General features: G+C 48.7%; 1 protein-coding gene across 2 annotated transcripts; it reads right to left on the bottom strand.

Moving 5' to 3' along the window:
• Positions 1-1,054: 1,054 nt before the first annotated feature.
• Positions 1,055-15,061, bottom strand: LOC103182967 (bromodomain-containing protein 3). 2 transcript variants are annotated; one of them, XM_042337437.1, is made up of 12 exons: positions 15,020-15,061; positions 11,775-12,097; positions 10,742-10,879; positions 10,298-10,427; positions 9,716-9,915; positions 8,830-9,198; positions 7,900-8,028; positions 4,506-4,736; positions 3,222-3,442; positions 2,547-2,692; positions 2,107-2,235; positions 1,055-1,544 (listed from the first exon to the last, which is right to left on the bottom strand). In XM_042337437.1, the coding sequence occupies exons 2-12, from the start codon at positions 12,012-12,014 to the stop codon at positions 1,429-1,431; spliced, it is 2,049 nt and encodes a 682-aa protein (XP_042193371.1). In that variant the 5' UTR covers positions 12,015-12,097; positions 15,020-15,061; the 3' UTR covers positions 1,055-1,428. The 2 variants fall into 2 exon arrangements, with proteins under 2 accessions (XP_042193371.1, XP_042193370.1); XM_042337436.1 differs by having other exon boundaries at positions 2,376-2,692.
• Between the last annotated feature and the right edge of the window lie 4,109 nt (positions 15,062-19,170).

Here is a 19,170-nt window from a genome sequence, read left to right on the forward strand (position 1 = left end):
ACCGCAAAGTGAATTAATTGACTATATTTTGTGGGTGAATCATGTAACTTTCGGTGCTGCACCTTTCAGCTTCCTGAAAATAGAGATACAGGAGATGCCTGACCTCTATAGCGCAAACACTCGCGGGAAATACTGCATGTCAGAGGCGTGTGTATGTAAAGCGTACGCTTGAAGTTTATTATGAAAACCTGTGCGCCCCACAAGGCAGGCCGCACAAATGCCGGCACATCATTCTCTCGTCAGAATGTCTACACCAAAAAGAACAGGAAAAGATCAAGATACTCATGAGAAGTTCCAGGGCTGCCAGTCCAACTGGTGCACTGCTCCGTATAATAAGCAATCACTACTTCCACTCATGGCTAAAATTTCTATTAACAGTTAAAAATTAAGATAATTGTAAACAGCATTAAAAATATTCAGATTTACTGTAAACCTGCATGCATAAAAGAAAGCTGGAGCACTCCGGCAGACAGCACCGTCAGTCAGTGCCGTGTCCAACACTGGGTCAGTGACTGGCCTTTAACCCTCAGCTGCCGCAGAGCCTGAACAGTACAGCGAATGCGGTGACAAACTGACTGCTTTTTCTTTTTAAAAAAAATTAAAATATAAAAAAATTACTTTCTTATAGCTAAAAGCAACTAAGAAATCGATCAGGAAGGGAATACCTTGGACCAGACAAAATTGGCACCTTCTTTAGCCAGTGTCGGTGTAAAAAATATCTGTTGTTCTGTGCCTCTGATTTCACTTCGGGACCCAGTGGAGGTAGTGAGGAAACTATTCACTATCCTCACTGCTTTTAATTTCTTACCTCCACTTTCTCTGCATTTTCCACCCCTACCCCCCCCCACCCCCCACCCTAAAAGCCCAAACCCATTTCCTCATTTTTTTTTCTCCCCATCACATCAAACCTTCGCCTGCCTCATCCCATACCCCAGTCATTCCTAACCCCATCCGGCATTGTTCCCAATTGCCCTCAGCTCCGCCCTTGCTTTATTTTGCGCCCCCCCCCCCCCTCCCATTACCCCCCTTTCCCCCTAAATCCTTTGCCCCTCCCCCCATTTGCCACCCTCCATCCCTCCCTCCCCATGACCCATCGTAAAGTACAATGTTCCTAAGTAATAAATAGGGAGCCACAGAGACCGGCGTGGTCCCATGAGTGCCACTACGCACTGTGCAGGAGTTGACTGCTCTGATCGCTGCCGCCCACGTCAGAACGCCCCGTGCTCCTCATTACCCGGGATGTCAATAAATTAGGTATTTACACACAAACACGTGGGTCGTGTGACAGGTGATCAATATGGAACGTGCAGCCGGCCTGGGTCTCCGGTTTGGTCCGTGGTTAGGCTGTAAGATCCTGGGAGCAAGCTATAGGCCACGCAGACCTGAGCTCATCACCTCGCAGTACATGTGTACAGGGCTGCTCTGCACCTATTCGGAGTCGCTGGTGTCGGACGTGCTGGACTCGCTGGAAGTGCTGCTTCCTGAGTCCGAGGAGGAGCTGCTGGAAGCACTCAGTCGTGATGGGCCTGCATCTGTCTTTTCCGCTGGGAGACGGGGAGGGAGAAAAAGAGGGAAGATCAGACAATGAATAAGGTCCAGACAGACATCAGTGACCTCCGATAATAACTCATTATGCAATTCTCCCCTGATGGAGCTGGCCAGTGCTAGGAGACACCGCCAGGACCTCACGCAAGTGGTCATTTTACACCCAAGTATTTGTGGAGCGTTTTGGATGGGGAGGAGGAAAGAGCTGAGACAATGATCATTTTACCCAAGCTCAATCCTGTCCTCGCGCTCTCCCTTGAAAGTTCGCTTTACGTTAAGCTTTCTCCAGCTATCTTCAAATCCCTCTTAAAGCCCTTTCTATCTATGCCTTTGGCAACACCCTCAAATGTCTCCCTCTTTTCTACCCTGCTTGGTGATGCATTGTCTTTGCGAAGGACATCAAGATATCCATTGAAAGTGAAAGACACTACAGAATACACGTACACGCTATTAACATCTCAAGGCAGAGCTGTAACAGAGCCTGGGACCTCCCTGGTCCAGCCAGCCTGCTGTACACCCTTGTAAATCTGCCGAAACGTCACCCTGGCCTCCAGTTAGTACCTTTCTTGCTGGGTTTCTTGCTGTGGTTGAGTTGCCCACTCATATCCTGCAGTCTCTTCTCCAGTTCCTTCTTCTTTTCCAGCGCCATCTCCTCCTTCGTTTTTCCGACACTTTTCTTTGATGGTGCAGCTGAATCAGAAAGAGGAGCATTAATTCACTGGGGTCAGCTTGGCACATCCCAAACCGGTTTTGTATTTAAACACAGAGAAAGAGTGAGAGAGACAGAGAGAGAAAGAGGGGGGAAAGATACGTCAGGAGCAGAGACTCACAGTACGGCTTGCGCTGCTTCTTCTGCAGGCAGGACTTGACATATCGCTCAAGCTCTCTCAGGGTGCTCGGCTTCAGGGTCTCAAAGTCTATCTCAATCTCGTCGGGGTTGGAGTCTCGGAGCGAGGGTTCACGGGACTGAATGATGTGCACCACGCGGCCCAGCTTCTCACCCGGCAGCTTGTTTATGTCCAGGCTCAGCTGCCGCTTCTCGTCGTAGGACATCGGCAGAGCATCCTCCTCTTCCTCCTCCTCCTCTTCCTCCTCCCCCGACTCATAGACTGCCACTGCCGCAGGAGCCTTGCCTTTCTTCAGCGGTCTAAACACAAAGAGAAACAGCTAGGTTCACCTTATCTCACCACCCGCCTGGCATCACTGAGCTCTTCACTACCTCAGTACCACAAGGAAGTTGCACAGTCTAGCCTGAAAGTCCAGAGCATTGCTGGTGGGTATCTGCTGCAATAAACCCAGCTCCTGTCTGCCTGTTCAGGTTAATGGCGACTACTCAAAAAGAGAAGAGAATTTCTCTTCGGGAATCCTGGCCAACAATCCCCCAGATAAAATTGGTCATTCACTTCATAGCTTTTTTTTTCACATTGCTGTAAGCGCTGTGGGACACTACTCTGCGTGAGGGCTACGATATAAATGCAAGTGGTTGTTGCGAGGGCATTTAGCTGCCACGTTTGCCTACAAAATACAGTCAACAGATTTTACAGTAATTCCTGTGAAACGCTTTGAGGCGTTCTCCAGACGTGAAAGGTGGTATATCAAATGCAAGGATTATTATTATTATTATTAATAAATGTATCTGGCCAGGCTGTGCTCAGTGCTGTGTAGGCTGTACGTACCTGGACCCGCTGCTGCTGTTGGATTTCTTGCTATTTTGCCGCTTTAATTGGGGAGATTTGAGCCCGGCCGAGGAAGGCTTGACCTTCTCCTCCTCCCCTTTGACCTTTTGTTTCTCTTTCTCCTTCTTTTTCTTCTCCTTCTTCTCTTTCTCCTTCTTCCTCTTGGGTTTGCTGACGGGCGCCTGCGACAGGGCCGCCAACTGTTCGTGGACGGCCTTTAGCTGACGACAGACACATCAACTTCAACATTCTTTTGGTTGGATTTCACCTCTCCTCCCCTTCTCATCCAGCTCGCCCGCTCCCCTCAGCCACATTGGGTATGACTCCACGAGTGCCCCCAGACCCTTCAATCCCTGGACCCTTGGCTCAAATTCAGATGCTGTCCGTCGCCCAGCCCGCACACTATCCCCAGAGATATTGTTCCAATCACTGTCCCGTGGACTCTTCACCCCAATCCATACAATCTCCCTGGAGGAGCCCTCGCCCCATCACTGTTCGAACCCCTCACCCCTAATTGTCACCCACTGTCCCGCGAACTCCTCCATTGGGCCCATGAACCCCTCAGCCCAAATCTGACACCATTTTAAAAAAAGGTGTTTGTCTCAAAATTTTGAAAAGAGAAAATCTAACAGTTGAGACAGAGGGTGGGAACTTTCATCCCTAATTTACTAACATTCTCCAACTATGAGCTGGACACGATTACACACTAGTAGTCTCTATACTGATAATGTATTGGATTGGACATCTGCCACATCGTTTTCCTGTTGTGTGGACAGTAGTTACAGATAGAGATATTGCAAAAGCATTAGTTAAGCAACAGGATGTGTCCTGACCAGCACTGTCTGTTAACTGGCTCTATCTGTGATTCGCATGGAGTGACCAGGACTCACACCATACAGCAAATGCTGCTGTTTGGGCCCCTCTCTGTAGAGATGCTGGAACCCAAATAACTGCAGCGTTTCTTTCTGCGCACAGTCCCTCAACACTCCGCTTTTCAAACAGACCTCTCAGACAAAGGAGAACAGATTGTGGAAGCAGGCTACAAAATTAAGACTTAATTTAAGAATTTTCCAAACTTCTGCGCAATCTTAAATTTTAACACAATTGTCCTGAGGTTGAGACCAGGAGATGTTTATGATCTTGGATGTGCACTTCTGCCTCTGGCAGTATGGGACAGGGCGCAATGACCACAGGCTGGGACTAGGGGGAGGCGCTGCTGTTACATACGGACAAAACAGGTACAAACAATACACATTTTAAATAAGAGAGTTTGATGATATCTACCATTCTCCTTGGAATCGAGGGGTTTCCGCGACCCACCTGCTCCTGCAATTCCGCCAGCCTATTCGCTCGCTCTTCTTCCGAGTCAGAGCTGTTGGAATTGGACGAACTTTCCCGACTGGTGTTGCTCGAGGAGGAGGGTTTTTTGGGGATGGCGGGAGATGGTGGTGGAAGAGGAGCAGGCACCTCCACCAGATCGTCAGGTATCTTAGCAAACTTCATCTCAAAGACATCCTACGTGTGAAACAGAACACAACGAAGGTCAGTTACCAAACCAGAGAATGCAGCTTTGCAACTGCACTACATTCAGATTACAACACAATTCTTGCAATGCCAGTGTCACTGGGCTGTGTAATGATTTTCAATGCACAACACAGGTGTATTAAATAATACCTTTATTTCCTACTCCCAACAATCCAATACTTCAACCATCAACCCACACCGATTGTTCTCCCAGAATTCCTTTTCATACTTCCTGCTCTTCTTTCATTGTTTTCCACTTAATTGTCTATTTACTCTGAAAGAGTTATCGAACATCTTCATAAGTAATTTTTCTTTTCGTTTCCTCTTTCTTCGGTGCCTCAGTCCAGTTCGATCAATTTTTTAAGAATCTTTTTACTGCTCTTCCTGACCTGGTAATTCCTGATGTTTCTGCCACCCCCCAATCTGCTCTTTTTCTTCCTCCGCTGTTCATTGATGGATTTTCAATGACGTTCTTTTATATTCATTTCTTCTTCATTAAACTCATTTCGTTTCTCTTTTTATTTCAAGATCCATTGCTCTTTTTCTGCTTCTTTCTTTGATCTTTTCCCCCCATTTTTCAAACTTTGATCGTTTGATCCTTTACTTGAATAGACCCAGTTCTTTTCAGCTTCATGAACTCTTCACACTCTGACCTCAAAACTCCAGGACTTCTTCCTCTTCTCTCCTCCCTCTGTCTGAGGATCATCGCTTCAATCAAATGCTCGTCTTCCTCATCACTAATAGAGGATTCCTGCTCAGAGATGTTCCAGTATTCCATGTTGCCTTGATCGTACTTAATCTATCTTGTTCTTTGCTGCTTGCTTGTCCTTTTGTAATCTTTCCATCCTGGCAGCCTTTTGTCTTGTGTTCCTCTTGCATTGCTCCTTAAAGGTTCGTATTGTCTACTGCTGCATCGTCTTGCATACACACACACACCACTCCTTTCCTCTGCTGGACATCTCCATAAAGGATGCGGTAACCCACATTTCTCACAGGTATCCTTTACATTTGGTTGCCCTCTAAACCTGTATGTCTTCTGTATTCTATATTCCCCGTCTATGTCCTTACAGCTTCTTTTTCGATCTAGTTCATCAGTTTCTGTGTCTATTTTTACTTCTTTCTAAATGTCTCTTGTGTGTTCTGGACATTTCTTACACACACTTATTATCTGTAGCTCTGTTTGTAGTGTTACAGTCTCATATTTCAGGAACTTGCTGCACATTTTATTATTTTTTATTGATTATAACCTGATCCTTAATCATTCCTTCTCCATATTTGCATGTTTTACTTAAAGATCGTAATACTGCACAGTACTGGTGAAATTATTCCATAGGCCCTTTGCTTCCTTGTTCCAAACTTATACCTTTCTATTGTAACATTGTTTTGTCCATAACATCACTCACATATATATAATAGTCATATCATCCACATGGCATGTTCACATCTCTCTCCAGAGTTGCAAAATATTCTCTTGCATCTTCCCCCGCCACACTCTGGACAATAACAGACTGCTGCCATTGCCGTACATTTGAAGCAATCGGAAAGATTTCAAAATCCCATTGAAACCATTGCCAATTGTGCCTTAAATTGCCTACCAACTTCAATGGTGGCTGTACTTGCACATACCCCTCTGGTATTGCACCCAATTCTGTCTCATCAACATCGAGGCCCTGGATCACTGCAGCTTCTGAACATACTGAAACCTCTCCAAATCTGAAGCCATTAACATTGCAACAGCATTAGGGGAAATTTTATACATTGCAAACTGCCACAGGCACAGGGATGTAACCAATACACGTTCAGAGTGCATCTGTGGGTATAGGGGTTGGGGTTGAGGTGGAGGGGGTCAAAATAAGCACGCACCTGCACTCTGTGCCTCCCGCACCTTGCGTCGGCAGGTGACTGTGCAGGAGGTCTCAGTGCTAAGCTGCATCCTACCCCTCGCAGCATCGTGAGCAGACACAACACTCGCCATCTGTTACAACTCTATTCAATTCCAAGCAATAGTATGAGATCCAATCCATTGTACAGCTACCTAATGGGAGTAAATTGGAAATGGTTTGCACCATGGGAATTCTTGGCTTGGATAAGGCTGTGTTTAGCTGCGTTTACTGAGTCAAAATGAACCAGTCAGCCACAGCACAATAACAACATGCATTTATATAGCGTCCTTCATGCAGTGTAGCATCTTGGAGTGCTTAACAATGGCAGAGCCTGACACCAAGGGGAGGAAGGGAGGAGGTGACCGTAAGCATGGTCGAAGAGGAAGGTCTTCAGACGTAATCTGAACATGGGAAGGAGGGGGAAGGCGGAGGGATTGAGGGAGAATGTTCCAAGGTTTCGAAGTGTAGTGGAGCGGAGGGGACAAGAGACAAGCAGGAGGCCGGAGCTAGCCGTGCAGAGGTGGGGAGTAAGCAGGTCAGAGAGGTAGGGAGGTGCCAGGGCATGAAGGGATTCATATGAATTAGATACAGAGTAAAGCTCCTTTTAGATTTCCTAGCCTCAGTCATCAATTTTGGGCTGAATTCTGAGTAGTTCTGTGTGAAGTGTTGAACCCAGTTTAACAGCAGGGACGGTTCCACAGGCCATTCTTCATGTGTAAATTCAGACGCTGAGTAATGACTGGCTATTCGACATCCAGGACATCACAGTTCAATCCTGTCCTCACCCCACATCCCGACACTGGACAGTGATCAGGAGCAAAAATGTTGCTGGTTTTCACCTCGGTATCTCAGAGATACAAACGCCAATTGAAGTCCCAGGTGGTTTGGCTGATTTGAGCAGTAAATAATAATCATAATAATCGTAATAATAATCCTTACATTTCATATCGCACCTTTCACGTCAGGAGGACATCTCAAGATGCTTCACGGGAATAATAATAATCCTTGCATTTGATGTAGCGCTTTATCACGTTGTTCAGACGCCTCAAAGCGCTTCACAGAATATACTGTAAGTGGATTGACTGCGTATTTTCGGGGCAAAACGCGGCAGCCAATTGCGCACATCAGCGTCACACAAACAGTCCTGAATTGAATGACCAAATAATTTTTTAATAGTGTAAAGTGTCGAGACTGTATTTTGTAGGCAAACGCGGCAGTGAATTGGCACGGGGCTACTCTGGAGCAGGAGTCTGGTAATGAGCAGCAAGTACCTGCAGCTTCCTGGCCATGGCCACCACCTCGTGATCAGGAGGGTTGTATTTGTAGCAGTTGGAAAACATTAAACGGATATCGGCAGCAAAGCCCTGTGCGTCCGGGTACTCCCGGACATCCATCTTCTTCTGCAACAGACACACAAGGCAAGATAAAGACCCGGCAAAGCCCAGAGAGGAATCACATGAGCACAACAACAACTTGACAGTGGTTGAGCAAGATGCGAACTGGGGTCTGTAGGCACGTTCAAAGCAGGACCCAAATTACCACCCAGGGTCGAAGGTCACAGATCAGACCCACAGTAAGTTTTAAGAAAATGCAGTTTCCGAACAATTCAACATTTTAATCTTTTCTTCCACTGTGTTTACCTTCAACACAGGGGGACAAATGGTTGTTTGCCTCCTCCACCCAGTCTCCACTACTGATTGATTCTTCATCTTCTCCCCACCTTGTTTCCAAATGCTAAGTGAGCAATTCGCACCACGCAAAATAATAAATCTTGTATTTGATATTACCTTAACACGAACTGAGAGTTCCGTGCATCCCACCTGCACATGGAAACTCCAGAGATATGAACACATTGAAACATCTCATAACTCTTCAAAGTAATTACTGTTCAGTGTACTGACTGCGTATTTTATAGGGAAACACAGCAGCTAATTTCCACACAGCAAAATCCCACAATAATTTATCTGGAGCACTGTTGGAATCCTCCTAAATAGCTCCCAAACACGGCAGCCAATTGCGTACAGCAGTATCCCACAAACAGTCGTGGATTGAGTGTCCAAAGTATTTTTTTTTTTTTGAAGGGTTTATTACTCCTGGAAAGTGATGTGCCAATCGACTAACAACCAGGTTCCTACTTACTGCTAGGTAAACAGAGACCAATGCGGGGAGAAAGGTGTCTCAGAGGAGAGAGAGAGACTTACTTTCACGGTGCTGAGGTCCATCGGATGTTTGATGATTTCATGATAGTCATGCAGTTCCAGGGCATCTGCGTCCACGGGCTTGTAAAAGGGCCAGGCGTAGGCTGCATGCTTCTTGCTGAGCATTTCCTTCAGGATGACATCACAGTGCCTCAGGTGCTCGCTCAGTTTGCTCTTCTTCCCCGAGAGGTGCTGAGGCTCCACATCCTCCAGGTCCTTCCTGGGCGCTTTTATTGGCCGTCCACTCTCTCGTCGCGAGAGGATCTTGGCTGACCTGCACTCGGACGGTGGGGGGGACTCGTCACTGCCCGCAGCCGTGATTGCCGAGGTGCTCGGTGTCGTCGTGTCAGCTTTCCGTTTCACGCCTTTTTTCTAAAGCAGAGAGAAATGGGTCAGGACACTCACCCTGCTTGCCATGGTTCCAGTGGCTAAGCTCCAGAACCATAGAATTTACAGCACAGGAGCAGGGCATTTGGTCCGGCATGTCTCTGTCAGCTCTGAAAACGCTATCCATTTAGTCCCACTTCCCTACTCTTCCCACCTGTATATTGTTCCATTCACATATTTATCTAATTCTTTTTTGCACCGTTACACACGCACACACACACACCCTGTAACACAAAACACCCTGCAAAAATAATTCATGCTAAATATCCTGCGCCACACAAACACACCCACATTGTAGGCCCATTAACATCTACTGTCTCATACAGACCAGTTCTTGGGTACTTCTTGGTCTCTAGTGTAGGACCGAATACTTCCATGGCATCAACAGCACAAAAACAACAGACATAAGATCGTGCACTTAGTTTTTGAACTCTCTACATCCTCGATGCAGTTGCTAACCTACCTAGTACAGCAAACACCGGCCTCAGAACACCACAGTTACCTTGGTGATGCGCTGTGCCGGAGATGGGATGACTGGCATCAACAGATTTGATGCCTTGGGAGGGAGCGAGGCGATATGGGTAGGAGTGATGGTCGGCGCAGGTGTAGAAGTGATGATGGTCGGCTGTGGTGCATCGGGCACAGAGCTCCGGAACGTGACAGGCTGCGTCGCTGAAGATATGGCTGCAACTTGCTGCATTCCTGCAAAGAAAAGTTAACTGTCACATGCCAGGCACCAAGAGTATTTCTTCTGTATGCCCTTGCCTCTCTTTATGTGAGGGGTGGAAGTTACCTGCACAGGGATATCTACCAAGTGCCATTGGAAGGTGTGAAGAGGAATTCCCTCCCTAGTGACACCCTCCCTCCTCCACCATGATGCTCTCACTAAGATTTGAAAATCTAGAGGTAGATCTTGACCTATCATCTGAAAAACAAAGCATTTTGCTGCGCTGCATACTCATATATAGGGTCATAAAGGGAAGGTGCAGTAGTAAAGACGAGAACAAACAAATATCCATTGCATCCAAAAATCTGTTGCAGGTTCTCTGAAGTTTACCACGTGCAAGACATTTGGTGTACACACCTGCAGGCTTTCGCCCTTTGCCCTTGGGCGCTGACGGCACCAGTTCCACTTCATCCTGAGGCATCTGAGCCACTTTCTGCAGGAAAATCTTCTCCAGTGCCTGGGCCATCAACACAATGTCATCACCGGGCTGCAGGAGAGGAGAGATCAGTAGAATGAGACACAACTCTGCCTACATCTTGTTCAACTCTATAATTGTAGTGGATTGAGTGATCAAGTTTTTAAAAAAAAAACTTTTTTGAGGGATTATTAACCCCGGAAAGCAATCCGCCAATCGATTAACAACCGAGTTCCTACTTACTGCTACTGCTAGGTAAACAGAGGCGTGTGGGGCAAGGAAACCTGCCTATGGTTTCGCCCTGCCCGGAAACCTGGGTCCTCTAGCTTGTGAGGCAAGCGTGTTAACCACTATGCTCAGGGACTCTGTAGATGCAGAGGCAGTACCTTGTTGTAGATGTAGCAGTTGGTGAACATGGTGTTGAAGTCCTGCATGCATTCGTTTGCACTCCAGTAATAGTGGTTCTTCAGTCTTTTCCTGATGGTTCCCATGTCCATCGGCTGCTTGATGATTTTATGGTAGTCCTGCAAACACAAAAAGATTCAGAAAACTGCACTCCTTTAGGAAAGAGGCTCCGGGAGATACAAGATCCAGCAACTAGTTGTACAGTATGTGCCTTTCACATAACAGAACGTGTCTAAAAAATGCTTGTCGAGATCTAGTGGTGGACACCAAGCGATGAATTGATAGAATTGAAGATATTGACCAAACGCAAAGGTAAAGAGATTGTTTTTTTTAATCAGGCTTCTGAAAGCAAAGAGACGACACAGTTTGACTGAGAGTTCCAGAAGACAGGGACAAGTGGCTGAAGGCTTGGCCACCAGTAGTAGAGCGAAGAGCAAGCAATTGATCAGAAATGGAAGACAGAGTGCAATACCCATGGTTAAGAGCAATGGGTCAAGGATTAAAGCTGACACTGCAACGCCAAAACAACAGGATTCTCTGCTGCCGTTTATGCAATGCTCCAGAAGTGTGCGTTTTCTTGACTTGTGTTGTTTTCTCTTGTGCTCTTTCCAACACTTGGGATATCTCTGATACATTCCTGGGTCCGACCACGGTTTCTCAAAACAAAATCAAATTCAGGGTCAGGTTTAATCTGCTCACCAGGTAAATAAAACTCCACAACAGCTGCCCTAAATCCAGTGTTTAGCAGATCAAGCATGTTGCTGGCTTGGAATGGGAATGGGATAGGAAGTATAGGTGGAAGCAGGTTTGGATTGATCTGTTGATGAGTAATGGGGCTTCCTGTCATACACAGGGTGTGAAGACTGACTGGGCACTAAGCTCGGTGTCCTGATCATTACCCAGATTTTTTTTTTAAATAACTGCAGCAACAAGAGGTCCCAAACCATTCAATCAAAGAATTCAATTCCCAGATGTACAAAGTTACCAGTACTGTAGTAAGAAATGAGGGCTTACTGGCAAGTTGAGCTTAACAGCATCAACGGGATGATGGAAGGGCCAGGCGAACTGGTGTTTCCACAGGGTCTTCACCACCCCTTTCTGCATGTATTGGAGCTGGTTTGTCATGCGGCCGGGCTTGCTGGGGTTCATAACCTCTGGGGATGAAGGCGCAGCAATGACAGGAGCAGCAGGCTGGGGAGATGGAGTTGCTGATTGTACAGATGACATTGGTGAACACTCAATCACGTGGTACATCAGCGGTAACGTCCGGGCATCTCTCTTTGCTCCAAGCTCCTCAGATCTGACACCAATCCCATTTCCAACCTCTGCCTCGGACGCTGTGCAAGAAAACATAACATAAGAGGGAAATAATAACCCTTGCATTTAATACAGCGTCTTATCACGTCATTGAGACGTCCCAAAGTGCTTCACAGAATTTCATGGAGATTGGATTGACTGTTTATTTTGTGGGCAAAACTCAGCAGTTAATTGTGCACCACTTTAAAATTTTGCGAGCCAAAAAACATACCCTTCATCAATTAATTGACATCAATCACTGGGTGCAAAAAGCATGGGACAGGGTTATGTTTGTGAGTGTATTGAGGAGGTGTGAGAAGATAAGGCAAATTCTAATTAGGATACTAACAGCACGCAGTTGTCAGCCTGGCTGAGTTGAAGGATTCTCGCCTCTGAATCAGAAAGTGATAGATTCAAGACCCACGTTGGGACTTTGAGCTCATAGTCTAAGTTGACCCTCCAGTGCAATATGGAGTCCTGTAGCTCCGTGGTTAAGAGCACTCGCCTTGCAAGCAAGACACCTGGGTTCAATTCCACGCAGGGGGAAACGTTAGGCAAGATTCCTCACTCCACACGCCTAATAATAATCCCTCCAATAAAACAAAAACATTAATAAATTGGTCATTTTCAATCCACGACTGTTTGTGGGACACTGCTGTGCGCAATTGGCTGCCACGTTTCGCCCACAAATATATGGTCAATTCACTTTGCAGCATAATCTGTGAAGCGCTTTGAGATGTCTAGAAGACGTGAAAAGCGCTAGATCAAACGCAAGAATTATTATTATTATAATTAATGTTGGGGGAGTGCTGCATTGTCACTCATTCGGATGAAACTTTAAACCGAAGCATTCAGGCGGACATTAGAGATCCCATGGCACTACACAAAAAGAAATGGGAGTTTCTCCTCGTGTCCTGGGCAACAATCCACCAGATAAAATTGTTCATTCACTTTATGAATGAACGTGAGACATTGCTGTGCACAAATCGGCTGCTGCGCTCACCTACAAATACTCAGTTACTGCACTTTACAAGAAATTCTGTGAAGTGCCTTGAGATGTTTCAACAATATAATATTTGACAGCACGATACATAAAATGCAAGGATTATTATTATTATTAAATCAGGAAACTGAGTACAGACACAAATTAACACCTCAACAAATATCCTGACTCAGGGCAGCAACTCAGCCAGAGATTTTCTGATCTGCCCCACCAGCTCAGCGGGGATGGGTGGCAATTCTGAAGGGAAATATCGCATTGCTTGACAGCACAAACACATCACATCACTTGGTGTCACAGAAATGACACAAAACACAACTCTCAGCACAGACAGGTCTCTCGGCGTCTCGTGCGTTTGCAAACACTCAGGGTTCGGGTAGGGAAGGAAGCGCTTAGGAAAACAAAGCCTGAGGTTGTGCGTGTGTGTGTGTGTGTGGGGGGGTGTGTGGGTGTGGGTGTGTGGGGTGTGTGTGGGGGGTTGTGTGTGTGTGGGGGGGTGTGTGGGGGTGTGTGTGGGGGGTGGGGTGTGTGTGTGTGGGGTGTGTGTGTCTGTTGGTGGGTGTGTGGGGTGTGTGTGTGGGGGGGGGTGTGTGTGTGTGTGGCTGGGTGTGTGTGTGGGTGTGTGTGTGTGCGTGTGGCTGGGTGTGTGTGTGGGGGTGTGGGGGTGGCTGTGTGTGTGTGAGAGATGTGTGTGTGGGTGTGTGTGTGTGGGGGGGTGTGTGTGGGGAGGGTCTGTGTGTGTGGGGGTGTGTGTGGGGTGTGTGTGTGTGGGGGTGTGTGGGGGGGTATGTGTGTGGGGGGGTCTGTGTGTGGGGGGGTCTGTGTGTGGGGGGGGTGTGGGGGGGTCTGTGTGTGTGTGTGGGGGGTGTGTGGGGGGTCTGTGTGTGTGGGGGGTTGTGTGTGTGTGGGGGGGTCTGTGTGTGTGTGGTGTGTGTGTGGGGGGGGGTCTGTGTGTGTGTGTGGGTGGGTGTGTGTGTGTGGGGTGTGTGTGTGTGTGGGGGGGGTCTGTGTGTGGGGTGTGTGTGTGGGGGGGGTGTGTGTGTGGTGTGTGTGGGGTCTGTGTGTGTGTGGGGTCTGTGTGTGGGGTCTGTGTGTGTGGGGTGTGTGTGTGTGTGGGGGGTGGTCTGTGTGTGGGGTGTGTGTGTGGGGGGGGTGTGTGTGTGTGTGGGTGTGTGTGGGGTCTGTGTGTGTGTGTGTGGGTGGGGGGTCTGTGTGTGTGTGTGTGTGGGGGGGGGGGGGGGGGGGGAGACCAGCTCAAACATCAGGAAGTACAGTTTACTCGAGTGGTAACACGGAGGCGGGGAGTGGAGGGGAATGTAGATTCGCCCGCTCTCTGCCTCCTGACAGGAAACCGCTGGCTCCCCGGTCAGTGAGCACCACAACAACAACAAGCCCTCGGCGCCCCCCGCCCCCCCCCGCCCGGCCCGGCCCCCCCGGCCCGGCCCGGCCCGCGCTCTCAGAGCAGAGGGGGAATCGGTGGAAAGACCCCGCCCGCACTATCCGCGCTGTCAAACTCCGGGGCGCCCCGCGGAAGAAACTTTTATTATTGAGTGATAACGACTGACTGGAGGGGAGAGAGAGGGCAGATCGGCGGCTATGGACGGGCGCGGGGAGACTGCAGCTCGCGTACCCCAGTCTGGGGTCCGCTGGAGGGGGAGAGGTCCCGATGGGAGAGACTCCCACCTATTCCCGCCAATGAGCCCCGGACCTTTCTTTCCATTCATTCATTGGGAGCGCGGGGGCAGCGGGCGGGCGGGCGGGCGGGTCGGTAGGCGGGAGGGGAGGCCCCGGCCTGAGCTCGGGCCCTGGCGCCGAGTCTGACAGACACAATGCAGCGGTCGCTTATGTTAACAGCGCTTAAGATACCGCGAGGGCCCGGGCCTGGCGCGGCGGCCGCTCCTCGGGCTGGGCCTCGGCCCGGGCCCGGGCAGCGCCGCGAAGGTGAAGCAGGTAAAATCCCTACTTGGCCGCCGCTCGGCTCGGCTCGGCTCGGGCTCCGCGCGCGCTCTCCTCTCGGCTCCTGCCTCGGCTCTCCCGCGCTTGCGCGGCGCCCGGGGCGGGCCGGGAGCTGTAGTTCTGACGGGTGGGTGGGGGCGCGGAGCACGCCGGGAGCTGCAGTTCCCCGCGGCGGCGCTCAGTCTTCGGCGCCGCGGCCTGCGGACTCCGGCCCCCAGCCTGCCCCGCGCGCGCGCAGGCGCAGGCGCACCGCTCCGGTCGGCCAGGTGAACGCCGAAGAAGAGGCGCGCGGGAAAAGGTGGAGAGGGAGGGGTTCGGGTGGGGGGGAAGCAGCAAAATGCAGAAACACGCCCGCGTTGCCGCCCGCTGCTGCATGCAATCGGGTCGGAGCGGCGCTTCGGTGTTTGTGCATGTGTCCCGGCCCGTGCCTCCGACCGCCTTCGGCGAGTTCGGCATTTGCTTGAGGTTGGGTTGTGCGCCCGGAAGGAGGAGGAGGAATTCCTGTGACTTTTTCTGTTCTGTTACCCCCTCCCCATCCTTTGCTGGTTTTGCTCCCCGTCGCTTTGTCTTTAGGTTTTGTTTTAAATGCCGGGTATTTGCACGGGTCAGGCCCGGGCCCGGAGGCGAATCATCCGTCCGGTGCTTTTGACGTGTGCAGATTGCATCAGGGCGGCCCCTTAAAAGGTGGTGCTTTTTTTTTTTCCGGTTTGAGGGGGTCGAGGGGGGAAATGAACCTAAAAGAGAGCAACGCTTCAGCATCTGGGAAATGAGGAAGATCCGATGGGCCTTCACAGCAAATCTTGTTAAAAGTCCTGGTTACTGGGGGGAGATTCTGTCTTTTACTTTCTGGCACAGCTCTGCATCATCATCATCATCATCATAATAATAATAATAGTCTTTGCACGTGTTCCTTACAAGACAGTCACTACACCTTCCATGGAATAATAATCCTTGGCACGGTGTCTTTTAATGTCTGGAGGATGCCTCGCAGGATATACCGTAAAGGTTAGCGCCCACTCTGTGGGCAAAGGTGGCAGCTAGTGTTTCGCACAGCGCTGGTCCACGGATTGTCGGGAGGGACACTCGGGAGGCGGAAACTCGCTTCTCTTTTCGAACAGTGACACGGGATCTTTAACATCCACCAGAACAGGCAGACACAACCTTGTTTTAAAGGGTCATCCAAAGGATGCGTCTCCCAACAATGCAGCGCATTCCCAGCCGTCCACTGAAGTGTCAGCCTAGACTTGTGAGTTCAAAGCACCAACGTGGGGCTTAATAAATAATAATAATAATACTCGCATTTGGTACAGCGTTTTTCACGTCGGGAGGACGTCCGAAAGCGCTTCACAGAACACACTGTAAAGTGAATTGACTATATTTGTGGGCGAACGCGGCAGCCAATCGCGCACAGCAATGTCCCACAAACAGTCGTAGATTGAAAATGACCAATTTATTACTGTTTTGTTTTGGAGGATTATTATTAGGCTCTGTGTGGAGTAAGGAAACTTGCCCAAGGTTTCGCCCTCTGCCTGGGATTGAACTCGGGTCTCTCACTTGCAAAGCGAGTGCTCTAACCACTGAGCTACAGGACTCCACGCTTAACCTGAGTCAGAGGTGAGAGTGATACCAAATCAGCCGACTGATACTTTGTTGAGGCTTGCCACCTAAATCCTGTGGAGGAAACACTTTGAGATGTCCTGACATGAAAGGTGCTGTAATTAGACACAGGGATTATCGTTGTTATATATCCCTCTGTAATGTTTCTAAACGCTTCCCAGGATTTTATTCAGAACAAATCTGCGGAAACACTACTTCAGTGAGCGAGTAGTAAACTTATGGTCAGGCTCCCCTAGGGAGATGGTGGAAGCAGAAAGTGTTGTTTGTTTCAAGAACAAATTAGATGATTTCTGCTAGAAAATAATATCTTGGGATACAGTTTATAGTTTGGAACACAATACAAGGCAAACTCGGTAGACCGTGGTCTTTTACCTTGCAAATTCTTCTTATGTGTTGTGCTGAATTTGCTGTTCAACTGCAACAAACGTCGAGGAGTTTGCAGTGGCTCCTGTTGTTGGTTCTGCCCTTTGTAAGGGGTAGTTAAATTCATGACCCTATGGTGAAGTGAGGACTGACAAATGTTGTACAATTAATCAAGGTTTATTAATTCAGATTAATAATGGTGATACATAATTAAAAGAATACATCCTTTAATTACTTGGTTTGCGACTCCCAAGTTCCAATTTCTTTATTTCTTCTTCCCATTCTTTCTTCTGATTCTCTTTTTGAATTGATTTCCGTTTATACAGTTAGGTAGGTAACCTTTCACCTATTGTCTTTTGCAAGACGGTTCTTTTTTTAAAAAAAATGCAACACAGTTCTCTCCCATGTTAAAACAGCTGCAGACTATTTTTCGATGAGAAAATGACTGATAAGGAATGAAAACAGTTTGTTGTTTATAAACAGTCTTTCATTTCTCACCCTTGAGAAAGGATCTCCTGCGAAGCTAATCAGAACCGGGTCCCATCATATCTTCTGAGATTGGTTATAAGTCTCAAAAATATAAACATGACAAATATAATTTGAGATATTTAACACGTTATTTACAGAATCCTATACCTTTCCATTTTAGTTTTTTTTAAATAAGATCCTACTGTATCTGCTACCCTGATCAGAGGGAATACAGTTTTATTTATCAGGCAAAAAAGCACAAAATTCAAATGCTAGCAAGCTTTAACATTTTTTTTGGTCAGATGAATAATGTGGAAACCCATCACCATGCTTAAGAGTACCCAAATCAGATTCAGAGTTCCACATATGCCTGCACCCTGCACATGGAAATTGCCCTGTGTCTGGAAAGGAATGTGCTCTATTCCTTGAGAGTATTTAGTGCAAGTTAGCAAGAGCAAGGCTTGAGGACTCCAGAGTATGTGTTATAGTAATGCTGGAGTTCAACTAAATCACATAGCCTACCAATGAGATCACTGTCTGGCAAGCTTCCCGCTTCTTGTACAGTTAGGACCACCCCTACCAATTAGAGCTTTGGCTTGCAGGGTTAACAGGCAGTGAGTGGGAAGAATCCCTGCTCTCAGCGGTATCCACCTCCAAATCCTGCTGATGAACCAGTCTGGCTTGTCTGGAGTCTCGCCTGGCTCAGGAACCAGACGACTGAGACTGTCATAGAGGATTGTCTAAATTCTAAGTGACTGGATTTGCCCCTCCAACTCCTGCTGGACTGTTATTAGCAGTGCGGACCACCCAGGCTTACTAACTGTATACCAAGACTGCCTCAGAGGATCGACTCGATTCTGACATTTCATTACTGAGCACATCACTCCGGCGCCAGTTCAGCTAAGGAGCTTATTTGTCACCCAATAAGTGCAGGTGTGAGGCCTCACAAGGTGGAATTGCAAGTGCGAGGAACATCCATTGGCGCTTCCCGGTGAGCGGCGCAGCTCAGCACGAAATCCGTGAGAGCACTGCTTGCTGTGCAGCTGCGTGCAATTGGCCGCCGCATTTCTCCCACAAAATATACAGTCCGCTCGCTGTGTACGGTGTATTCCGTGAAGCACTTTGAGACGTCCCTAAGACGTTTGATAAGGCGCTACATCAAATGGAAGGATTATTATTATCATCATCATCATCATCTTCCTGCCCGCAGCTCGGAACGCACGTCCCTACCCAGCGAGCGACGATTCCGCCTGTTGGAACAGCGCAGCTTGAGGTAGCCGCTGCTTAGGTGGGACCTTCCAACGGCCTCGGATATTTCCTCGTCGGGTGACCTGATGGACGCGGGCCTTCAGCGTGGCCAGGGGGACCCTTACAGGGCAGCTTGTGACCTTGAGTGTTGTGGAGGTTAAGCCCAATGCCCTGTGCCAGGCTTACTCAGCGCCAGTTGCTTAATCCAGGTCCTCCTGCCATTGGCAAACAGACATGTCCGACATGACACCGACACTGCCTCCAGGGTCAGCTGTCTCTCTGCACTGAGCCGCCCTCTGGGGGGATGGCGCTGTGAGTATGAGGAGACGCCACTGGGGGGTGTGTGAGTGTCTGTGTGTGTGTGTGGAGCCGCCGCCGCCACCACTTGGTGGCGCTGTGACCGTGTGCGGAGCCGCTGGGCGGTGAGGTCGCTCTTGTCCGCGCGGTGGCTCGTCGGGCCGG

Source organism: Callorhinchus milii, unplaced genomic scaffold (genome assembly GCF_018977255.1).
Source record: "Callorhinchus milii isolate IMCB2004 unplaced genomic scaffold, IMCB_Cmil_1.0 Scaffold8, whole genome shotgun sequence".
NCBI lineage: Eukaryota > Metazoa > Chordata > Chondrichthyes > Chimaeriformes > Callorhinchidae > Callorhinchus > Callorhinchus milii.